Raw genomic sequence first — 25,230 nt, 5'->3', positions numbered from 1 at the left:
ACTGATTGTGAGTGGATTCTTTTGCTGACTCTTAGTTTAGGTATGCAGAACTCTGCAACTTAAACATGGATATTTAACATATTTAATAGTGCAAAATTAGGCCATACACACTCAGCCCCCTGCAACTCTCCCTTAATTAAAGGAAAGGAATTTTTATAAGGTAAAAAACCTAAAAGGAGGTGGGGAGAATGGGAAGGAAGACAGTAGCAGGTCAAGAAAATTTAGTATATTTATGAACGATGGAAAATAAAAGGGAGAATAGCAATAAATGACAGAAGACGAGAAGCTACACTGGGACGCTTGCAGGGTGAAAATGATTTGAGAAGGTAACAGCTTGCCCTATAAACCCAGAAAGGCTCAGGACTCAGAAGCCCAAGAGCTGAGTAACATATATAGGGGTGAAATGGGAGCCAAAAATGAGGACCAGGTGTAAGTCTACAGAGGAACTGGTGAGATCTCCAGGGTCCCTTCCTAACCCATGCAGTCATGGGATTGCCTCCTTGAAAGCAAGGGATTAGAAGTTTGTCCTCTGGAAGACTTGATGAGCTCTGGACTTGGGAACAGCAGGCACAACTGGGTTAGTGATGAGGCTTGCAACTGAAAATAGCATAGAAAAAATCTGCACACTTAAGAGGGATCTCCCTGGACCTGTTTCCTGCCCGATTTCTAAAGAGCAGGCAGCCAGGGTTATTATAAGCATTCTCTGGGCACCAGACTGACACATTTTTCTCTGGAGAAACCAGACAGCTGCTGTTTTATTTTTCTGGAACTTCAGTTAACTGAGATGTTGGACTTACTAATTGAAATTTTGTTTTTTCAGGTTCATTGATAGACAATTTACATATAATAAAATGTCCCTATTTACAGCATACAGGCTGATTGATTAGTTTTGGTTATTTGTGTAATGAACACCACAATTAGGACAGAATAGTTCCCTCATCCTAAAAAGTTTGGTCATGCCCCTTCATGGTCCCTGACCACTGGTGCCAAGCAACCACTGATCTGTTTTCTGTCACTACAGTTTTGCCTTTTGTAAAATTTTCTATAAATGAAATCCTATAGTGAGTACTGGCTTTTACCTGCCTCCCCATACCTCTGTCAGTTACACTGAGAAATAACTGGCATACATCACTGTATATGTTTAAGGTAGACAGCCTACTGCATCTGGTAAGCAATACAAGGTAATAAGCAAGATAATAAGAAGTGCTTCATGAAGAACTCATGTGCTTTCACCTATCTAGATGTGAGAAAAAGATGCTTGCTTCTCTCCCTTTGCCTCAGCGAAGCTTTCAGTTTCAGAGATAATGGGCTCCAAATGTCTCCCTCATTTATCTTCCAAAAGGAGTAAGAAATAAAAAGGCTCATATTCAAATAGTAAACAAATAAACCGTTTGCTGCAAAGATTTAAAATGTAAGCTCAACCTTGTGACCAGCTTCTCCAGATGTTGTTTGGACAGAATTAATTGAAATTATTCAATAGATCTTTTCTTTAAGAAGCTGATTACAGCAATCAAAAACCACCACCAGAGTGTGGGGGGGGGCGGCGGGGGGAGGAGGTGGGGGGATGGAAAGTCACTGCTAATGGGTATAGAGTTTCTTTTTGGAGTGGTGACATGTTCTAAAATTGACTGTGGCAATTACCCAACTCTGTAAATATACTAAAAACTATTGAATTGTATATACTTTAAATAAATGAAAAATTATGAAGTGAATTAATAAAGCTGATCAAACGATTTAACAGAGTACAAAACCAAACCAAAATAAAACCCATACACCAACTTGGCCTCTTTAGAAGACCTAATTTCAGTTCTGGTTCCTGAAAACATTTCCACCTCTCTTTCCAATAGATACCCGAGGCCAATCTATTTCAAAGAGGCTCACTGTCCTGACAAATATGTTTGACATGCCAGAACCCATTCATTGTTGTGGTGCAGACGAAACAAAGCTGGAAATGTCAACCCTGCTTTTCTTAGGCCAATTTAGCAAACCGAGGGCCCTGCAATTCTCAAGCCCAATTCTGATTCAGACCCCATTAGGAAGTTTATATCTGATGTGCCTGAGAGGAGGGTAGGAGGGAGCCTAGAGCATTCACGTGTCCCCCATCCACCTGCTCCCCCTGGGTCTGACTGGATTATACACCTGGGTTTCTGTCTGGTCTCTTGATTAGTCCTGATTAGGTCACTGAGTAGAACCGAGCCAGTGTTCTCAACCTCACAAGCTTGCTTGATTGGGCCTTGATTCTTTCTCAGGGGTTAGCCTCTACCTTCTATATTCCTAGGCACAAGCTTCCCAAATTGGGAAGACCACCTGCTGGATTTCAGGCCCTGCCATCACCTAGAGATTTTGGCTGTTCTACCATAGATCAAACCTTCCTGGACAACAAAGCCAGGTGTGCTCCTCTTCTTAGGAGATGATAATTTAGAGTGCTGGCCACTTCACATGGGGGCCAGCCCAATAGCCAACTCAGCTATCCTAGTTTTAGAAACCAACTAGTTCTTTTTCTTCTCTATTCCCAGGAATCCATGGCTAAGATTTCAGCAAGTCTTATGGCTGAGTCCATCAGAGTCATGACATGAAGATACCTGGCACAGCACTGCAATGAGCAATAAATGCCTTTCTTTTCTTTCCTTCGTATCAAGTCAATTTAAGTTTGCTCTACTTACCTGGTGTACACAGTCTAAGAACTGCAGGAAGACTGGAGTAAAACCACTACCCTGACAGTTGAGGGTCAAGCTGCTCCGCTGACTGAATTTATGACCAAAAGAGAGCCATTCCTTTTCGACCAACATCCGGAAGCCTTCGAGTGTCCTATAAAAGGGATCACTGAGTAACTGCACCAGGGATGTCACCTACGGCACAAGCAGGATGAATACTTCATTACTTTCAGTCCTGAAAAAATTTTGTTACTAAGACAGGCGAAGTCACCTGAACAGCAAATTTGTTCACTAACTGCCCCAGGACAGCCAATCAAATTAATTCTGCAAACTTTCCAGTAAAAATGAAAACTCAAATTCGTTTTGGCCACATGTTTTCTCTCAGGGAATTACGATTTAAATCTTTACTGGCCAGTTTGTAACTGCAGCCCTCTCCTACAGGTTAATTAATAAGGCTAGAGGGTCAGTTCAAACCTATTATCTACTTTTTGGCAGGTATAGATTAATGTCTTACCTAGTTTATACTTATACTTTTCTTTTTTCACTCTGGAGTGGGTAAAGGAGGGGCTTACTGAAAGCCAGGGAAAGGACTGATAAAACCCAGGAAGGATGACCCATGTCCTACCCTCTGGTCGAGGGCTCTGTTTGTATCCTCCCGTGGTGTATCTGTCATGTGGCAGCCCGACGCCCTGGGCCAGAGCTCCAGGCTATGCAGTGCCTGGAAGCTCAGGGCACAGAGCTTTCTGATGGATACTAAGTGGTTTTTAACATAGGACTTTCTCTATCCATAAACACATTAGTCATTATATATAAGATTCATCTGTAGAATTTAAAAACAACTGAATTTAAATATAAATCTAAAACTAAGTATATAAAACTATGTTTTAGTAGTTTACTTGTGCAGTGATGTCCCAGCCTTCCTCCAAACAGACCAAAACTGAGGAACCATTCTCAAGTACTTCTGATACAACCACAGCCAGCTGCATTATCCTGTGAAGCTAAGAGATAGGAAAGGAGGCCACAATTAGACCAGGCGCTTTCTGAGCACCAAGAACAGACAGACTCATTATCAACCTTAGATAACGAAACAAGTTAGGGATAAAGTATTTGGACAAAAGAACCACGTAAGGTTTAAATGCTTAAAGTTCTTTGTCAAAATCAAGATGAAACTGACATGATTTAAAAGTAGACATATTTTAAAACAATGTGTTCAAATGATAGACAATGAAATAAACTGACCGTGCGTGATCCCCTCAAAGCAGAAGAGCTACAGAATTCCACACAATGGAAAAGACAAGAGATACTAAGTGGCCCTGACAACACAGTTACTGGACTTAAAATGTGTTTTTCTATGATGTAGTCAATTCTACTTCAGATACTCTTAATTTTTCTGTAATTACATAGGAGGATGGTTGCACAACTCTGTACTAAAAAGCACTGAACTGTACACTTTAAAGGGCTGAATTTTATGACAAATGAATTTTATCTTTTAAAAAAGACTCTTATTTGTCTGCACCATGTATTCAATGGGAAGAAAACCTCTATTTGTGCTCAGCCTTTCAAGCCAAGTCAACAGACTCAAGTCCCTAATGGACAACTAGGTTGTGAGCGGAGCATAGAGATTCAAAACCAATTGTGTATTATAGTTTAAAACTATATTTCAAGCATCATTTGATATAATTTGTACAATGAATCCAACTGTCAACTAACATAAACTCCCCCCCCCCCCGCCCCCTGTATTTTAAACAGAGCTGGGCTACTTTAAACCCAGGAACAAGGCGCATGTCTTCTCCAGCAACAGGAAGCTCCTCACGCACTGTTCGTATAACGCAGCTATTACCAGACCTGAATTCCCTTGGGCTTAGCAATTGCTCTGAGTTAACTTTGAAAATGCCGATGTCCCAAGCAGGGCAGTATTTTCCACTGTTTTTAGTCACCAACTTCTGGTATGGATCCACTTTGGAGTAAGAAGCAGCACACAGTATGTACCAGAAACAGATAGGCTGGGTGGTGGGAACAGTTTGGGGCTGGGGCTCATAGCTTAGGGACAGGTATTAACATATCCTGACCTAGATTTATAGCTAATTATATATGTGGCTGTTTTTTTTTTTTTCCTTTAATAGATAGTTCAATTATCTTGAGAATAGTCACTGCCCTGGGTACTCCGTTATTTCCTGGCTTACGGAAAACAACTCTTCTTCCTCCTTAAGAGAGGCGGGAAGCTTGGAGGCAGATAGGAACAGGGGATTAGAGGGGCTGGGAACTCCTACGGGGGGCAAAGGAATAGCAGGCATAGCATCAGTGGCCTAAACCGAAGGCTGAGGGTATACTGCAGAGGTGGTCTTGGCCAAATGTCCGCATCAGTGTTTAAAACATGCATGTCATAAATACCTTTCTTCTGTGGTTTGGAAGAAATGAGGGTTATGTGTGCTGGCATACCTATTTGTCCCTAATTTCTCAATAAGAGTTTAATTAAAAACATCCCAAGCTTGACTAAGCTGAAGAAAGGATATGCAGTTTTTCCTAAACCTTAGGTAGGCTTTAGGGCATCCAATATGACCTTGGTGGCTGGTCTGAAGGTGAATCTAAAATCTAGACACATGGAAAAGGCAAAGACACATGAGAGGTGAGAAAGTAACAGGGAAAGGCTCTTGGAGTCATCTAGAAATCACATTCTGTCCTGGATCCTCACTCTGCTGACAACAGAGCAGGAGTCCTATAAATATTTGTTGATGAAATCTGTTGCATATCAAAAAGTTTCCATCTAACAATAAAGACCTCCTCCTTAGCATCCTATGAAGACAAAGTTCTCAGTGATAGAGAGATGAGAGCCCAGGGATGAAGAATTCTAGACCCATCTTCTAGCTCACATGGTTTCCTGGAACTGGAAAGCCTTTATGGAGGGCACACAATAAGGGGAGAGTGTCAGTTAGTGGGGGAACACAATATTTTTCCCCCTCAAATATCCATTCTGTATATCCAACTGGACTTCTCTTTCCTTGAGTTATACAACGAGCTGCTCCAGACATTACCTGTGGGAACCACTCAGAGTCTCCCAGGGCTTTCAGGAAGGTCACTTCTGAGTCAGTAGGGATGGTGCTCGGGACACATGCCCTCATCAATTTTTTAAAACTGGCTTTAACTTGTCGGATGTCATGAAATTCAACAGGAACAAACTCACAATTTAAAGCAAATTCTAACTTGAAGTTCTGTGGGTGAAGATGCAGAGAATTAGGCAGATGAAGTGCTATAGGTAAAAGAGCACAGTTTTTAACAGGGCCCATACTTGATGGCGTACGGTCAGTTGAGGCCAAGTAGCTACAGAGGTTGCAGAGGTCAAGAGAGTCGATCTTGTGTGGCTAATGTGTCAGTATTACTGGAAAGAGCCACTCGGTAAGCTCTTGTGGTTTGACTTGGATTGCTGTCATTCTGAGAATTTGGAGAGACTACTGGTAGTCTGGAACCGGATGGAATTTATAACACCATATATAAGCCAATTGTAAGGCCATGAACCTGGAAGTCTAAAGAGGAACCAATGACACGTGGACAGCGTGATTAATCCAAAACTGTAAACTAAGTCTCTCCAAGATATACACGGTAACGAAAAGGTAATATACTGTTGAGGTTCCAGAACTCTACAAATTGAAGTTTGTAGACATACACATATTTGTTTCTTATAATGCAAGTAAAACATAGTCATTGTAAAATAAAAAAAAAAAAGTAGAGATGAACATTGAGAAGGAAATAAAAATCACTACCTCACTGCCCTAAGACTACTAACATTGCAGTTACTCTTTTAAAGTTAAAGATACAAAATTTTAGATATAGTAAAATCTGAAAGGTTTTGCCATTTCTAGCTTTGGGACAACATTTTTTCCACTCAATATGACACATGTATCAATCTCTATTTATTTGAATACTTTTATCATTTACATCTTTAATCCATAAGAAATTTATTCCACATGAGATTGTATTTGTAATTTAAAAATGCTAAACTGATGGTCCTTTGGTCTATTTTGTTTTGATAATCTAGTTGCCTAGTTCTGAAGATTTAAAAGTTCTCAACTTTTTCATGCCAAAGAATGAATTAGTTTTCTCACATTCTTTATGCTTTCTTCACATTCTGCCAAAATTACTCTATTGTATTATTTGCTTTTCTAAGAGTAAAACTGCTTTCTGGAGATTGGGTGTATAACGATGTGAATGTACATAAAACTACTGAGCTGTACACAATAAGATGGTAAATTTATGTTACTTGTATTTTATCACAATTAAAAAAAAACGTTGCCAAGAACTTATGCATACGGTCTGTTTAACATTTTATATTGGTTATTTTAGAGCATTTTTTAAAGGTATAATAAAGTTTTAAAATAAAAAGCAAAAACTCCTAATTATTTTTTAAAAAATATCATTTCTAATATGTATTAAGAAAAAAAGTTTCAAAAAAAAAAGAAAAAACCGTTTCTTTGTCTTAATAATTCCTCTTTTAAAAAGGAAGCTACCCTAAAGAAATAATCTAAAGCATAGAAACAAAACCCCACTAAACTGTATCTCAATAAAAAAATAAAAAACTATATGCTTGTAAATGGGACTGCAATTTTACATATAGAAGATAAATGTAAAAATCCAAAAAACTGGGACGCCACGTAGGGATTAAAGTGATTATGAAGACTATTCTACAATATGGAAGCATGTTCTTGAGATAAGAACTCAGTAGCATACATGAGTTCTTATCTGTTTGTATTTTTTTAAAACTTACAATAGATAAAAGATAGTTTACTTTCCAGGAAAACCAGGTTCCTTTCCATTTCTCAACCTTACACGAGCTAGGTACGCTTATCTTATGAACGAGGAACTATCAATCATTGTGTTGACATACACTAGGTCATAAGGAATTTGTTTCTAAGTATAAGGTAGTAAAGTATGTAAATTGAAAAAGGTAAATATGGGCCACTCAAGATTATTTAGAATAGGTCATTCTCTACTTATTTGCTTTCCTACATGTCTCCTTTGTGGGGAGAAGAAAGTGTTGGGCTGCAGCTAGACAGCACTGTGCTAGCCAGAATGTGGCATACATCAGACAAATATGGCCCTACACTCTACTTTATTGAATAAATAAAAAGGAAAGCTTGAATGGAATATATGGAAATCCTAATAATTACTGTACCGGGATGGTAGAATTATGTTTTTAAAATATAACACTTTAGGATAAAAGAAAGAAAAAGGAAGAAGGAAGGAGAGAGATGGGGGAAAGGGAAGGAGGGAGCAAAAGGAGGAAGAGTTGCAAGGAGTCAATCTTTCTTACTCATATATGCATGACCACACAGCTCATCTGATGACTGACGTGCAAAGGCAATGGCAGAGGTGAGAATTTAGGAGACAAAGCTTGGAGAGTGATTCAGGTCATGAATAAGTGGTGTGCTGAAGTGTGGAAAGTCTGTGCTCTGGGGAAGACACTGGTGCCAAAGAGGCTGTCCAGGCAGCCCTGGATTACTGTGAAAAGTGTTCCAACTATTTTCTGGATACAAAGTTTTCTGCTGCATCAGAAGACACGTGTGCATACTTAAAAATTGAGCATTACCCAGCAGTTTCATGCCCTCTCCCCTAAAGGTTGTGACTAAGTGATTGCAGCAGGCCTGGCAGTGGGAGAAGAGCGAGCAAAGCCCGCTTGCCATAGAAGAGATGACTCAGTCACTGGCATCTTGCAAAGCAAGCATGTGGGATCCTGCTCCCAGCTCCAGGTCCACAGTTCAACTGAAGGTCTGTCTAGATTGTCCAGTGCTGACTGGGCACTGGGCTAAACTTTGCGGGGATTTCTGAATTAACAAATACTTTTATTTCCCACAAACCTATCAGCGGTAATGAAATTTATTTTGTAATATATGAATTGCTAAAACAAACCCAAGGAATAGTTGCTCTTGGAGGTAGAGATAATCTTTACAATTTATAGGACCTAAAGCATCGTCTTCAGCTCCTCAGCACAATCATTTCAAATTAAGAATAAAGTTCATTAGCATCTGATATTTTGAAATTTCTGACTGGCCTTAGGACATGTGTTTCTGTATATATAGCCTTGCAAAGTTTTTAAAAAGTTTAGCTTAGGACCAGTCTTGGCCTTCCCTTGTCTCCATATGCAGTGCCGTAGTCTTCTTTTCACTCTCCTACCTTCCTGTAGCTTTCTTTATCAATAGGGATCTGTTTTGCCAGGGGCACAGATTCCTATGGAAGCTGAACTAAGACAATGGAAAAACAGCCTGAATGAGCCTTATTTCTTTTTTTGTACATACACTTTCTAATATTCCTGATGTTTGATTTTTTTAATGATTATGAGGTACTATATTTAGACATACATACATACATACGAGCTAAAAAATTTTTTGAGATTGATTATTAACTCCAGATTAAGAATCTATGCTATAAAACGAAATTCCTAGAAAAGCTGGTTTGAGGTAAGTTTTATAAACTGCCTTCGTCTATCCGTAAAGTTTCCAAGTGAGAAAAAGAAATCTTACCCTTAGTTGTGACTTTTCACCAAATATATAAAGGGCCGCTTGGCGTTTCGAGAGCTGGTTTTGCAGGTAGGTGCTGTTACTAAAGGGTGCCGAGTGGTCCCTGCCTGCCAGCCGGGCACCAACATCAATGAAGGATGTTGGAGAGCTGATCAGGCGAGTGCTAGAGCGAAGACTTGCCCATACACCTTCACAAAAGCCAAAATAATTGAGTGAGATCATTTGATGTGGGAAAGCCACTGAACAGGGAAAAAAGATGCATGCTCTGTCGGTACAGTTTTAGAGGTAACAGCAAGTTAATTCATCTAACTATTCATGGATCATATTGGTCATTTGTAGTTTATGTCTGCAACATATAAGCATTATTCAATACAGCATTTCCAAATCAAACAATCTTAGGGTTGGAGGGACCTAAGAAGTCACCCGAGTCAATCCTATTTTTGCATTTTGATGTAAAGTCAGTATTTATAAATGAATGCTGAGATCATAAATAGAAAGAGTGCATGACACAGGGAAACAAAAAATGTGGGCAGAAGGCAACAATGAGATAACATGGAGTGACTCGGTTTCTCAGGGTTTCATGAAAGAAGTAAGGGACACTCCTCTGCTTTAGCCAGTCAACACAACAAGAAATGTACGTTAAGTAATAAATTAGAACTTGACTACACCTACTAAAATCTGAGGCTGGATTTAGAATTCGTATTTGTGTGTCATGCCAAAATGACATAATTTTAAACCAGCAAAGACTATATTCTTATCTTTTTGTCCCAGTATCCATGAAAAATAGTAAGAAGTTATAAATTCAGTAATGTGCATTTCACTGATACTTAGGAGGGTTTATTTAAAACTTCAGTCAAAAGCAGATGTCTTCTAAGGGAAAGGCAAAGCTAAGCTGCTAGAAGAATCTCATGTTACAAATTGACCTTACTTATATTAATTAGAAAAATCAAGAATTTCTACATGCAAGTGAATAGTAAATATTCAATACCCAAACACAAAGGCGAATACTAAGCCTCAAACTTTGACTAACACTGTAGTACCTTCAAAACAACCCAGCCCCTTAGAAATGTCCGTGTGGTGTTCATGCTGGTGATGGGGTCATTGGGGTCACTACCACTGCTTCCCTAAAGTGAAGTTTCTTCTCTAGATTAAGAAAGTCTCTTTGAGAAGCTTTAATATTCGCCAAATGTTAAATTAATCCATGTTTCTAGGTGACTGGAAGTCACCATAATGTTTGTCTCATCTACTTCTCTCTCTATAAGCATTTATAGGGAGAGGAGACCAGTTCCCAAGAAAAGGTTTTGTAGGTGATTTCTACTTAACATAGATGAATCTTTCCACACAACCTATGAATTCGTCTTCGGTGTTATGGCAAGTGTTTATAAATGGAACCATAGAGCAAATTCAGAATGTGGATGAAAATAAAGGACATAATTTGACAAACAAATGTGAAAAAAGTCACTTGTAACAAATATGCTTTCATGTGAAGATGGTTAAAAAGAGTGACACATCAGGACAGATAATACAGTACCTTGATTATGGACTCTTCCCTTAGTTGAAGATTTGGGATTTGACTGAGTAAAACATTTATCTCTGTGCCCATGCACTGGTAAGTGAGATTAAAGACAGAAGGAGGAATGAAAGGCAGATAGCAGCAAACATCAGAGCAAATTGAGTAAGAGAAGAATAGGTTATTTAATTTTTGAAATTAAGTTAACATAGGGGGAAAATGTAAATATAATAAAAGTAGAAAATATGATTAACAAAAAGCTGCACAGTCACACAAAAAAGATGAACCGAGCGCCTGTTAAATGAAATTTCAGCACCTGATTATAAATCTTATAAGCACAATGAAACGGACAGCACGGCAGAGTGCCACTAACAAATTATACCAAATGGAGTAAGCTTTTGAAGATTGTCATTTGTGAGAAACAAATTTATCTAAGATTAAGGAACTGGGGGTGGGGCGTAAGCGTTGGGAATGCACTGGCCCTAGTACTTAAGGGGGCCGGCGGACTGGCAAATGCTACGGGTTGTACAGCACGTCTGTTCTTTGAGTAAGGTCATCGCAGCAGGAATGAAGCTCTGGTAACCATTTGGAATAACTAAGGGCATATTTTTGCAGTACAGCATCAAGCATTGCCACACTATCTTCTTTTTTTCCTTTTGAATTACATTTATTTTTAATAGATAGTATGAGCAGCAAAAATTCATGATCCTGTGGCAATCCCCAATGCCACTAAAAAATACAGCTTGTGATGATTGAAGTAATGACTTCTCCTAAAATCCCTACTTGCACCAAAATGATAGGCAGTATTAGAGATAATTCTTTTGTAATTTGAGTAATATTGTTTTTTCCCCGACAGGAGAACAGTGCTCTGTGACTGTGGCAAACTTCAGCTGGTAGTAACGACAGCGGTGGTTACAGTAGGTTACAGTTCTAACATTTCCTAACCAAAGGAACTGCTCAAGTCAATTAAGGAAAATGATTCTGTATTTATTCAGGATTGAAAATGTTAATAGCAGTATTATTAAGCTATATATTGCAAAACTGCATATGACATAATTTGATAAAAATCATTAGTGGTTTTTTTTTTTTTTTCCCCCTGCCTCTCTCCTTTAGAAGCAGAAAATGAAGAGCATTAATGGCTTTAGTGGCCAAAGGCATTCAGAAAGCTAAGGGCTGTGGAGGCGCTGGCTGATTGCACACAAGGAATTCTACAAGACAGAACAAAGACCATGGGACACCATGGTAAAAGCACAGGGCCTCCTGTGTGCTGGCCGGCTCCTCTCCTTTCTGCTGAGGTTTTGAGCTTTCCTAAAGGAATATGGGATCCTAAATGCTATGGTGAAGTCGGACTGGTTGGTTCCTGATTCTGAGATACCGTTCGCTGAACATCTACCACTTTTGTATGTTAGTCCCTTTGCCTGGAACTAATTCTCACATTTCTTTACCTGAAAACTCCTTCTCCCTCAAGATCCAGGAACAACGTGAGCTGCTCTGGAAAGCATTGCTCACTGTCCCCGGGGTTGTAGAGGCTCTGTCTGCACTGGGAGCACACTGCACGTTTATTCTACTGGATCTTGTGCCCAAAGGGCAGGGCCCTAACATATTTATTCGTGCATCCATGCCGGGAGCCTATATAGGAACTAAAAACAGTCGATTATTTTTTTTTGAAAACTGATACATATGGAGTTGTTGTGGTCCTTCTACTGTATCTTCAACTCTGATTATTTGCCCTGAGAGAATGAAAAGAGGAGTATTAACTAATAAAAAAAAATTAAGCACTTCCCCAAATAGAGGCTCATTAATGAAAAACTGCCAAGTGTTCATCATATAGCAGAAAATCAGCAATGAGCAAATGGCCTGTACTGATATGGGCCCGCAGAGGGCTTGGAGAGCTGTAGTCCCATCTGTCAGTCATGTTAACCAAAGGCATTGCACTCCGCCGTAGTGGTTTTTGTACTCACTTTAGTAGGTCAAGTCGGCATTTTCAAAGAAGTGAAATAGATTAGAATTTGAAAATACTATGTACATTGCATGTGGTACAGATACATATTATTTCATGAAACTTCTGTTTTAGTAAATTTACATTTTGCATTGTGACTTAGTGTTACCTGATATAATGCCTTCTATATTGTGATACAATATAGAATGTATTTTAACTATGAATCACGATGAAAGAAGTTTGTAAGTTGCTGGCCTAGACCTAGAGCAGATGCCTTCTATCTTCTTGCCTTAGGCCTGTGAGGAGCAGCCTGATTTAAGGTAATTTAAATGCAGAGGTAGACTTTCTGCCAGTTCAGTGGAGTCCTAGGCAACCATAACTAATAACCACCACAACAATCATGGAACTAACATTTACTGAGTTCCTATTATGAACCAGTTACTAAGCTAAGTGCTTTACATATCTTATTTCATTTATTCCTCATAACTACTCTAAAGATAGATACTATTTATTATCTGTGCTTTATAGATGAGGACACTGAGCATTAAAAGGTTTCCTAAATTGCTTAATGAACACACAATAAGTGGTAGCACTGTGGTTTGAATCAAACTCTCAGTGTCTTGTCATGTAAGCAACCATGTGGCCCTGAAACCGTCCAGCTGGGTTTGGCTAAGTGGACTGCTTCAGGGAAGAAGTGGTGCAGCTCACCCCACCCATGGGAAGGCCCTGGTGTCCAAAACGTGAGTGTTTCCTAAGCACTGGTATTGTTCCCTCCACTCTGTTCAGGCCAAAGGAGAAGAGGAAAGAGATGCTTGGGTTGGATGTGGGGATGGGACTGACTCTATCGAGGTGGCCTTATGCCTAGCACAGTGCATGGGGTACACGCTATATTCAGTGACGGCTGCGCTGAAATGGACTGAACCAATCCCAGTACCAGTTATGCTATTTGCTAAGTGATCTTGGCCAAGTTACTTCATTTCTCAGAGCCCCTTAAAATATGTATCCTAGAGATTATTATAAGGATAAACTATCACATGTAGAGAAACTTAAAGGGCCATGGAAATATAAAGATGAAAAATTAAAAGGCTGCCTCCAAGTGGCTACTTCTCAAATACACTGAGCTATTATATTTTTGTATTTAAGAGGCAGTATCCATTTTCTTTTTTAAAATTAATTAATCAATTTAAAGTGGGCTCCACACTAGGTAGGGCTTGAACTGACGACCCTGAGATTGAGGATGAGCTGAAATCAAGGTTTCCACACTTAACTAGTTGACTGAGCCACCAGATGCCCCTTTCATGACATTTTTCTAGTCAACAAAATAATTTATCCAAGTTATATGTGCTTTCTCCATAGGGCTCGAAAGTGATTTTAATTTTAAATGAAAAGCAATGTGCTTTGTTCACATCTTCATTTTTTCTTAACTGGTTGTTGTGTAAAAGAGGTTGCTTCCCCTGCCTTAGGAACTCATCAACAGGCACACAGGATGTGAAGTGATCCCCCTGACTGAAAAAAGGGTGATGGAGAAGGTGGAGGTCAATCTAACTCTGGCTCATCGTGAAGATGACGTGAGAAAGGCACAGAGTGAAAATAATCTAAGAAGAAAACCAGGACCCAAGACTATACAATGAAAGGAATGAAAAGACAGTAAAAATACATAGAAGAGGAAAAAAGGAGAAGGTTAGGAGGAAGATTTAGAGATAGGAGGCTCTTCCCACACAGGATAGATGAGGAACTTCTGGAGAAGTGGTGCCTAGCTATCTGGAAAAATGAAGAGACTCTCATTGAGGGGAGGTACAAGGAAATGAACTATTTACAGGGTGTGCAAGTGTCTACACCTCGTCCTGCCCTGGCCCATCTGACTGTGTGTCTGCCTGTCGTGGTCACGTTAATAGGGAATCTTGTAAGACTTCCCGAACTTGTTTGCCCCAGTCCATTCCTGCTCTTCTGTGTGAGGAGGAATGACACTGTTGGAGAGACAAAGGAAGCAGCCCTAGGGGTCAGAGAAGTCGAAGGTGCTAGGAAAGAGCAGTATGCCATCTTCCAGTTAACCACTGGGACCCTGCAAGATCTGGGAAGCTTTGGGAGAAAAGAATTAAGAGATGGGATAAAAAAAAAAAAAAGATTTATGTTTCTGGATCTTAGTTTAAGATATCAGAATGATGGGCAAAAGACTGTCATAAGGAAACACACTAAGTTCACAGTAATTTTCTGAAGAAAATATTTGGGAAGGGTGTCAGAAATAATAATTATGGCCTCATTATGCATAGAATGGGTCAGAAACAAATTAAATAGGAGATTTTAACCTTAACAGGTGAATATAGCCTTTTAGGTACCTTTCATGAGCATGAACTCATGACTAGAATGTAACCACAAATGGGGATCCCCTTGCATGAAGAAGGCTGAGTCTGAGCCATAATATTAAAAAAGAGAAGCAAATGTAGGTGAATCGTGTTGGTGAATATACATGAGCCTCAGGTACTAAGATAGAAGAGATAATTCTGTACCTGAAATTTATATTACAAGTCATCTGGCCAAATGGAGGGAGAAATAATGTGTTCTTGATGAAGTTTACAAAGGCAAAACTCAAGAGCAGAGCGTGGAGAACTTGTTGACATGCCTTGCTGACAATATAAACTTTCAGATGGTAAACCAGACAATAACGGGAACTGCAACCTTGAGCCAGATTCTGATAGGAGCTCTTGGCAACAGGAATAGCAGGCAGGAAGCTTAGGAGACAGTCACTGTACTATTTTTTAGTTTAAATTCACTAAGAAATGATAAGAATGAAGTATGTATCTTAAACTTTAAAACAATGGTATTTTAAAAATTCAGAAGAAAGCTTTTTATGACTGTTATGGGTTAAACTATATGCCTCTGCTTCAACTCATATGTTGAGGTCCTAACCCCTGGTGCTTCAGAATGTTATCTTATTTGGAAATAGGGTTATTGCAGATGTACTTAGTTAAGATGAGGTCATACTGGAGGGGGATGGACCCCTAATTTTATATGATTAGTGTCCATATAAAAAGGGAAAATCTGGAGACAAACACCCAGGGAGAACATCATATAAAGATGAAGGCAGATATCTGGGTGATACTTCTACAAGCTAAGGAATGCCAAAGATGGCTAGCAAGCCACCAGAAGCAAGGGGAGAGGCATCGAACAGATTCTGCCTCATGGCCCTCAGAAGGAACCAATCCTCACAACATCCTGACTTTGACTTCTAGCGTCCAGAGAACTGTGAGACAATTGTTGTTTAAGACAACCAGTTTGTGGCACTTTGTTACAGTAGCCCTAGCAAACTGATACAATGACCTTCAGGCCTGAAACACTAATTCAGAAGATGAGTGAAGAAGGTTGAAAGCTATTAGGAAATCCTGCAATTGTAGAACATTCTGATGAGGGAGAAAAAAAGTATCTAAAGAACCAGTATGACTGTCAGGAGATATGCATAGTAATCTTGGTCTTCAAAAGGGGAAAAAAGTGAATTTTGTGAAATACAGCCTTCCATAATGTTGATTCTGAACCAAATTCTAGAATGGATTACTAATGGATAACTTATTACTTAAAAAAAAGCACTAATTCCTATAATGAGTCATGGTAAACTAACCATATAATCTTTTGTGATATAGTTAACAGCTGGAAAGAGTGGAAAATATCGAATTAAAAAGATTGGCAGAGATTTAGAAATATGGTTCAGGTGGGTTTTAGTAGGACTTCTAACTAGTATATATTAACAGATAATCTCTTTCTTCAGGGAGGCTTCTAAATTATTTTGATCAAGACTTCTGCCCTTAGGTCTGGCTTGTTCAATATTTTTTATTTTTTAAAAGATTTTATTTATTTATTCGACAGAGAGAGAGACAGCCAGCGAGAGAGGGAACACAAGCAGGGGGAGTGGGAGGGGAAGAAGCAGGCTCCCAGCGGAGAAGCCTGATGTGGGGCTCGATCCCAGAACACCAGAATCACGCCCTGAGCCGAAGGCAGACGCTTAACCGCTGTGCCACCCAGGCGCCCCTGTTCAGTATTTTTTAAAAACAAATTACATTATAGCAGAAATCAGACTGATGCATGACAAGAGGCTAATACACAGGTAGACAGAATCAGGATCCAAAGTCTAAAACAATAGTCCATATAAGAAAAGACCGAATTTTGTAGGTAGAGTACATAGCATATTTAGGTTCAAAAATCAACCCTCAAGGCTAGTACTATATATTGTTAAGAACAACAGCACATGGGAAGAGATTTCAAGTGATATTAATGTCAGTACGGTCAACCTAGTGATGGGGCCATCCTCATATCTAACGTAATCTGAGGCTGCACGAGTTCAAATCTGTGGAGTTCACTGAGTGACAAAGACGGCTAAAAGAAAGCAACCGTTCGAATCTGGGTATTTGGAGCTAATGAAAGTTCTCAGAGTGAAAAGATGATATCAGCTTTTAAATCTGAAGGTCTGTAGTATGGAGATTAAGATTTAGAATTTTCTAGGTTTAGAGGGCAGAGCTAGGGCCAATATGTAAAAGTTACATAGTGGCAGGTTTTTAGATCAATATGAGAAAGAATTTTCTAACAAAGAGTGGCTTACAAATTGAAGGGACTACTTTTAGGGAGAAATGAGTTTCCCATTATTGATGATGTTCAAGTAACTTGGATAATTCCCTTGGTATGTTTTCAAGGGGATTCAGCATTGCATGGGAGTGAGAAGAAAAGCCCAAGAGTCTATGAATCCAGTATGAAGTAGGAGATTTTACAATCAAGATACTTGTTTTGGAATTTCCTCTGAAAAGTAAAAGAATCTCACATAATCTCCAGAGACCAAAGTGGGCCACCTCTGGAGCTAGAAGAGCAAATGCAGGCCTTTCTCTACTTGCTTATGCCAGCAGCAAAAGTCCAGAGGAAAGAAAGGGTAACCTGAATATCAATCTCTTCTGTTCCCTAACCTAGTATTTCAGAGAATAGGAGTAAAAATTACAGGCGCTGGAGAGGCACAACTCTTTGGATCTCGAATTACTTCTCTCTAGCTGCTTATGCTCTGTGATCAGCTTTTCTACCCTGAAAACCTGAAGCATTCTAGGGTATTCACAGGGCTGACCATTTAGATATGTTCCCCTTACCTCCCGTGGCTTCCAAACTCATCAACATCTAAGATTTCAGCAATTATTATGCCTCTTGTTCCAGGAGGCTAAACTCATCTGTCATGACACCAGTAACAAATTAGATAATTTATTTAGAAAAGGGTACTTAAGAACAATTTGAACCATAATTAGTTGATTTAAAATATCACTATCTAGAGTAAAGTTTCTGATTTTAAGGTCGTATCAGTGCTCAGTTATAAAATCAATCTTACTAACCTCCTCGAGCAAAGCTATTGGATGGGTTTACATCCAAATGTCCTGGCACTACCTGCTTAAGCACAGTGGACATTCTTGACGTCCTCCTTTCAGTCCCTGAAAGTCAGCCAAAAAGAAGAACAAAACCATGTCGTTCAGGTTAACATTACTCAAATGACAAAAAGTTATCTTCGTGTATAGCAGGTCTAATTGCTGCCAAACGTACTTTTTAAGTACCCGCAGCTTTACTAGAGATAACAAGGCACTGTTAGTATTCCTCAGAGATACACACATTTGCAGGATTATAGAGAGTTAGGTTTGGCAAGTGCAATCAGAGAATTTAATGATAACTGAAGCGAGGCATGCATGGTGTTACTTTACAAGAAAAGCCACTTTCTGCTTATGTTGAGCTGCTTCAAATAGCTGATGAAGCCAAAGAGACCAACTCTTCAAGTCACATGCTCCTGTGTCCTACACACTAGGGTTACCTCTACGTGAACCCTTTGGGTTCCATCACATGATAACTGAAACAGAATAGTAGTACAAGTCTTAATGGCTTCCTCCAAATCTAGTGAAAACAAACTGCACTACAAATTCTCAGGAATTCCAAACTTACATATGATGATTTACTACATATGCATTTAACAATCAGGTGTTCAACCCGTACATTCAACTTTGTAATAATATGTTAAAGTCTATGTAAAACAGATTCTAGGAAAAAAGATGACTTTATTTATGTTCCCCACTCTTATTATTCTTTTAGAAAGGACATAGTTGAATCCCCACATTTGGTTACTGTTCGTAGACATTAACCGTGGTATGCTGATTTTTACATAAAAGGAGCTAAAGTTATCGCCCCACAGGTAAAGCTTTAAGGGGTCATACGGAAGTAACAGTGCAAATAACTAAAGAGACTAACCCTGGGAATGAATCTGACCTTTCATCGTTGTCAAGAAGAAAACTATTATCAGATCTTACCTGGAGACAGAGCAAGTGCTGGCCTGACAGTTAGGGTGTTACTGCCACTGAGCTTCTGCCGCACGGAGACCGCATTCAGTAGGGCCTGCAGGTATTTGTCCTGTTCTATGCTACTGGAAGATTCTAAAGAGGAGGTAGGAGCTATAAAAGAAAAAGTGAAGAAAACGAACTGTGTCTGTGTTAATAAAAGAGATATCTACCTACGTATCTTATTCTTTCTCTTTATAATCTTCAAGTTACCACACCCAAACATAGAAACCAGACCCACTTTAAGCTGTAAACTCTTAGACGGCTATCCTCCTTTGATACTGGTTTCACCACACCCACTTCTCGGTTGACTCATCACCCTCCCAGAAAGAGCCCAGGTCTGGAAAACCAGCACAGGGCTGTCCTTCCAAGCACAGCTGTAGCTTCTCATTGTACAAGTAATGTATAGAAATGAAGAGTCACAAAGGGCCACATCTCCTTGATGATTTCCCCCAATTATCCTGTCCTTGCTACTGTCTGGGAGCAGAGGATGAAGTGGGTTCCCCTGGCATCCCGGAATGGGCAGAGCTGAGAATTCCCCATATTAGCAGCTTTCTTCTAATTCTGCCACACGGGTCTAACAGGGCACACAAACTTGTAGGGGTTTGTTGCAGGAAGAGTGGAGGAAGATGGGGAGAAGGTAGCAACAGCTACTGCCAGATCCCCTGGTCCTTCAAAGAGAGGGACAGAGGGTATGCACAGAGGGAAACAAATGTGAGAGCAATTCCAGTTTGCAGGTAGTCTGAGTCTCGTTTGTGTGGAGCAAAGAATCACTGAAATTGGTCCAGGCATTTTAAAGGGCATCATTCTGGACTCATTAGAAGGACAACAGATATTGACAAATTTTCTTACATCTTGAATTAAAAAAAATAATTAGCAAAATTGTATTTTATGAACTTTAAGATGCCATTATTATATTTTGTAAACCTAAGATGTCATCAATTATAAGATGTACCATTATTTTACGTACTAAGAATTAAAAATTCTACCATGTAAACTATGACAATTTTTTCTGATCACATAAATTTTAAGATGCATCCCAATTTCAAAGATATTAAAATGTAAACATATGTGTGAGCTCAAAAGTATGAAATATTTTTATATTAGATTAAAAAAATCAGAAACCAGTAGAATAAAACAATTTCAATTTTTTTCCCAATGAAAAGCTCAGTGATGTATTTCTCAGGGCTCCTGAAATGATACCCTCACTTTACGTAACTTACGTATGCTGTGTTCTATTATATTTACTATGTGGCTTGGGAGGGTTCCCCAGCGTCAAAAATAGTTCAAAGCCAATTGCCTTTAATTATACCAACGCTGAGACTCCAAGACAGGTGGGATAATGATGATGATGATGATGTGTTGTGTGTGTGCTGCCCTCAGTCAAGTGAATTTTCAGGAGGAAAATGGATGAGAATAAAAAGGAGGTGTCAAAAGCGCATGGTTTTACCTGCTGAACCACAGAACCTGACTTACGTTACTTCTGAAGAGTTAAGATCACAGCCAAGACTACACTGGATCTGATCTCTTGGTGGGCTAGTGCTTAACTTCATTGAGCATCTACTATAAGCTAGACGTTATGGGAAAGGTCAACAAAATATAGTCCTGACTGACTTCAAGACCTCAAGCACAGTGCTTAAAAATAACCTCAGAAAAAAGGACAGCAGTATTATCTGCTTTCTGAAGTTGGCCTCCCTCTAGCTCCCTAAAATATCCTTTGCTTGAGAGCTTCTTTGAAGGCAGCATTTTGGTCATTAGTTTGCTGACTTGTTTGTGTGTGTGCATGTGACCTGCAGGAATGAGATAAAATATCTCCTATTACACGGGACAGAGAATCCCTACTTGCCTCTGAAGCTGTTAAATATATTTGGATGTTTCCCAGAAGGAAAGAGAAAGATTAGCATAATCTGGTTTCCATCTGTGAATACTTGGTTTGCTGAAATGAAAACAGCCCAGAACCAAAGACTTTATTATGATAATTTCTATTAAAACCCAAATATAGACAGACATATTAAGCAAGACGTCAAGTAGTACATGTGTTATATTGCGCAGTGGGAAGCCTGTGTGTGAGAGAAGGCTCGATACAAGGGCAGAGTCGGCATTTCCAGATATTACTTCCTTTATTTTTAGGAATTCTCTCAAGTGACATGATCATTACTGTGCCGTAGAGATGCTTACCTGCCTGAGGGGAGTTCTGAGATTTGAAAAGCCCGACTACTCCCTTCCCGTGGAATCCTCCCGATCGGAGAAGCAGGGTACTGCTCCTTGAGTTCTTCCAACATACAACAGGCAGGCGGTTGTGCCGATAGCAGCGGGCGACTCTTGGTAAACTACTGTCTTGTACAGCTTGTGGCACAACTAAAAGGCCAGGATAGCTTCAGGCACGTGGGAAGGAGAGAGAGAATATGAGAACATGAGTATCATCATATCCCGTAATTTTCTAAGGCCCAGAAACATACTGGTTGAGGGGTAAGATAGTTTTTAAACATGGAACTTAGTTTCAACTCAGTTCTTCTGGGGTTGAGAAGAAACAGCAGAGATGGTGAAAACGGCTAAATAAATCCATTAATCTGTAGTCTTTTTTGAAATAAGCCCCCTTTAGTGATACTGCAGATTCCTGAGGAATAACCTAAACTTACAAAATGAAAATGCTCTGTACGATTACTAAAAAGGCCTCTGTTACCCTGATGATTCCCTTTGCCTTATGCACCTCTTTCTGTCAACTTGAAATAAAGATTGTAAGATTCCTGGATCAATATCAACTTTATGAGAATGACAAGTCAAACTGTCAACTCATTAGTCTGCTGAGATGACAACTGAGCACAGAGTACACTAATATTAGCCTGCGGAGATGGTGAAAGAACTAAAAATCAAAACCAAATGATTTTTGGTATGAGAACAGTACGTTCAAATGTCAAAATAAGTTTAAATATTAACACTACATGCTGATAATTTTTTTAAAAAGATTAGCTCATAAAGTTACAGGATATGACGCTGGGAAAATACAAAACAGACAGGAGTACCTTGTTTTTATAGATTAGGAAACACAAGAAGATAGGCAGGCTTCAGAGTCATTTCCTTTAGTTTATTTAGAAATATTATACTAAAAAGATTTCATATTAGTAACCTCCCAACCTCTAATCCCATATATTTGTGTGTGAGTATGTTTGCTGTTCTTCCTCTTTTTTTTTTTTTTTTCTTTTAAATGTAGGCTCCACGCCCGGTGTAGAGACCAATGTGGAGCTTGAACTCATGACCCTGAGATCAAGACCTGAGCTGAGATCCAGAGTTGGATGCTAACCGGCTGAGCTGCCCAGGCGCCCCAGGATAACTGCACTCGCAATCCCTAGCACCTACTTCATCCATCCCTCCATCTATCTCCCTCTGGTAACAATCTGTCTGTTCTTTGTAGTTAAGAGGCTGTTTTTTGGTTTGCCTCTCTCCTTTTTTTTCTCTTTTGTTCATTTGTTTTGTTTCTTAAATTCCACATATAAGTGAAATCATATGGTATTTGTCTTTCTCTGTTTATTTTGCTTAGCATAATACTCTCTAGCTCCATCCATGTTGTTGCAAGTGGCAAGATTTCATTCTTTTTGATGGCTGAGTAATATTCAGTAATATTCAATATTGGAATGTTATATGTATATACCACATCTTCTTTATGCATTCATCAATTGGCCTGCTTTCATAATTTTGTTACTGTAAATAAGGCTGCTGTAAACACAGGGATGCACATATTCTTTTGAATTAGTGTTTTCCTATTCTTTGGGTATATACCCAGGAGTGTGATTACTGGATCACAGGGTAGCTCTATTTTTAACTTTTTGAGGAACCTCCATACTGTTTTCCACAGTGGCTGCACCAGTTTGCATTCTAATCAACAGTGCACGACGGTTTCTTCACATCCTCACCACCACCTGTTGTTTCTTGTGTTTTTGACTTTAGCCATTCTGACAGGTATGAGGTGATACCTCATTGTGGTTTTGATGTGCATTTCCCTGATGATGAGTGATGTTGAGCACCTTTCCATGTGTCTGCCGGGCAGGTATTTGTAAATTTAAACTGTCATTTAAAATAAGATATCTATGGCTCTTTAGGAACAGAGGGGTTGAAACGAATAGTAACGTTAAGACAACTTTCTAAAATAGGTACAAGCCTTGCAATATACAAAGTACTTTCATAGCCTTATTCTATTCAAACTGGGAATTTATGAATGCAAAGCAAACAACTTACCTGCAGATGAAAATGATTAAACTTGTGGATGGCAGAAATGTAGTTTTAATAAATATAAATAGAAAGCATGAAACAGAACTTAACTGATACAGGAAACAGTGAGAGATGACAAGAATAGAAGAAAACATGTGCAATTACATTCTCTAATATCCCTCGAAAATATTCTAATTAGCATAAGAAAACCCTGCCTACACTTGGGTCAACAAATACAGTGTGGGCCAAACCAGGCTCTGCCCATTCATTTATTTACCATCTGCGGCTGCTTTTGAGGCAGAGAAGCTGCAATGAGGAGCTACAATGAGACCATATGGTCTACAAAACTGAAAATGCGTACTATCTGGCCCTTTAAAGAGAGGGAAAATCCTATTTTTATTTCAAGTTATCTTCAGGCATGATAGAAAAGATGCAAATGGGAAGAGAAAGACAAATTTAAAAAAATCATAAAGGAGACAAAAACTCTTACCTTTCACCTTTTGCTCTAATCTAGGCACTACTCACTGATACAGTTACACTTCTGAGAATGCCAAGGAGATGCTTGCTCGTGCTGCTAGACAGTGTGCCTTAGACACACATATTCCTGCAGAGCTTGCTCCTTATTTTCTGATATTTTTCTCTCTCTGGGTTATGGTGACAAATAGCCCATTCAAGACAAAATAGAAGAAAGGAAAGGTGTTTTTTGGAGCCCACTAACAGACTTACCTCCGGCAGAGTGAATACATCCTGTTGGAGGCAGTGATTCGAAAATACTCTGGTTTTGAGCGAGAAGAGCTGCTACTTATGGTTCCCAGACCCAAACGCTGATAGTCTCTGAAACAAGCTTTTTCCACTAACTGCTCCATCGTAGACTTCTCTGAGGCCTTCAGAGTGGTACTTGTGGGGAGTTCACTATCATCTGAAACTGTGGAGGCAGAAACAGATTTTGAAAAAATGGTATGGCTCAAAGTAGAGGATTAGAAGCTTCCTTCTGAAGAAGATTCTTAAACCAAGAGAGGTTTATATTAGGGCTACGGGCATTACATATATCATAAATTAAATCCTGTTAATTCTTTGAAGAATCATTATGTTCAAATATAAAACAGTAATGGATAGTCAGGAAATAAAATATCAGGAGCTCAAAATGTCAGGAAAATGAACTCAAAATGCCAGGGAAGGGGTGTGCCTGGCTGGTTCAGCTGGAAGAGGATGTGACTCTTGATCTTGCGGTTGTGAGTTTGAGCCCCGCACTGGGTATAGAGATTACTTAAATAAGCAAACAAATAGATAGATAAATGTAAAAAAACAACCAGGGAAATTAATTCAAAATTTCTAAAAATAATATAATTTTGAATTCATTACCTATATTTTTCTGTTTCACTCAGGCTTGCTTATTAATGCCAAAGTATAGTTATTTCCATTTAGAACTCTATAAAACAAACATTCAAACTTTGTCAGAGGCTAACCCATCAGTAAAATTTATCTTTAATATGATCATTATACAAACTTCATCATCCAGGCTTCAGTTAACTTTTCAGAACATAAACTTTTATTAGAAATTTCTAGATTAAGCAGTTCACTCGTGGGAAAAGACCTTTCTTAGAGAGGTATCAAGAAGTTACACTTTTTTGTGGAAAATATTTTTCTCAGAGGATGTGGTGTACATGGGAAACTCCCTCATAATTTTGCAATCGCAGGTTACAGAATCCCTGAAGATTTTAGCTGTGGAAGGATTTACCCAATAATCAAGCATTTTAGGGAGGATTTAAGAAAACCCCCAACATTCCTAATTGGTACTGCATGTTCTAACTTAAAAAAAAAAAAAAATCCATGTTAAAAACTGTCCTAATTTACTTTCTTATTTATTTCTACAGTGAGAGAAGTCAAATTAAGGTTTCAGAATTTTTGGATATGTACTCAAAGTTCTGATGTCAAAGGGAATGCTATGGCTCTCTTCCATTTAAAGAAAAAAAAAAAAACAACCCGAAACAGCTTATCCGTACAAACACAGGAACTTCACAATGCAAATATACTACCAGGTATCAGTTTTGTGTTGGCTTTTTATTTTCAGAGG

At 39.0% G+C, this 25,230-nt stretch overlaps 1 protein-coding gene across 10 annotated transcripts in view; it reads right to left on the bottom strand.

The window, feature by feature from the left end:
• SBF2 (SET binding factor 2) overlaps positions 1 to 25,230 on the bottom strand; it is a 460,355-nt gene that overhangs the window by 29,984 nt on the left and 405,141 nt on the right. For 8 of the 10 annotated variants that reach the window (XR_006777991.2, XR_006777993.2, XR_015726904.1 and 5 more), the window contains exons 26-33: positions 23,883 to 24,081; positions 21,129 to 21,325; positions 18,924 to 19,064; positions 17,967 to 18,062; positions 9,167 to 9,351; positions 5,687 to 5,863; positions 3,551 to 3,652; positions 2,664 to 2,849 (exon numbers count right to left, since the gene is read on the bottom strand). Coding sequence is in view for 4 of the 10 variants with exons in the window: in XM_045788847.2 (XP_045644803.2) it covers positions 2,664 to 2,849; positions 3,551 to 3,652; positions 5,687 to 5,863; positions 9,167 to 9,351; positions 17,967 to 18,062; positions 18,924 to 19,064; positions 21,129 to 21,325; positions 23,883 to 24,081 (1,283 nt within the window). In the remaining 6 variants the exon portion in view is untranslated. Of the gene's footprint in view, positions 1 to 2,663; positions 2,850 to 3,550; positions 3,653 to 5,686; positions 5,864 to 9,166; positions 9,352 to 10,694; positions 10,770 to 17,966; positions 18,063 to 18,923; positions 19,065 to 21,128; positions 21,326 to 23,882; positions 24,082 to 25,230 lie in introns of all 10 variants that reach the window. The other 2 variants (XM_087868044.1, XM_045788849.2) reach the window with 2 other exon arrangements.

Source organism: Ursus americanus, chromosome 16 (assembly GCF_024610735.1).
Source record: "Ursus americanus isolate L20-20 chromosome 16, mUrsAme1.1.p, whole genome shotgun sequence".
Classification (NCBI taxonomy): domain Eukaryota; kingdom Metazoa; phylum Chordata; class Mammalia; order Carnivora; family Ursidae; genus Ursus; species Ursus americanus.
This window is presented reverse-complemented; position numbering and strand designations above follow the sequence as displayed.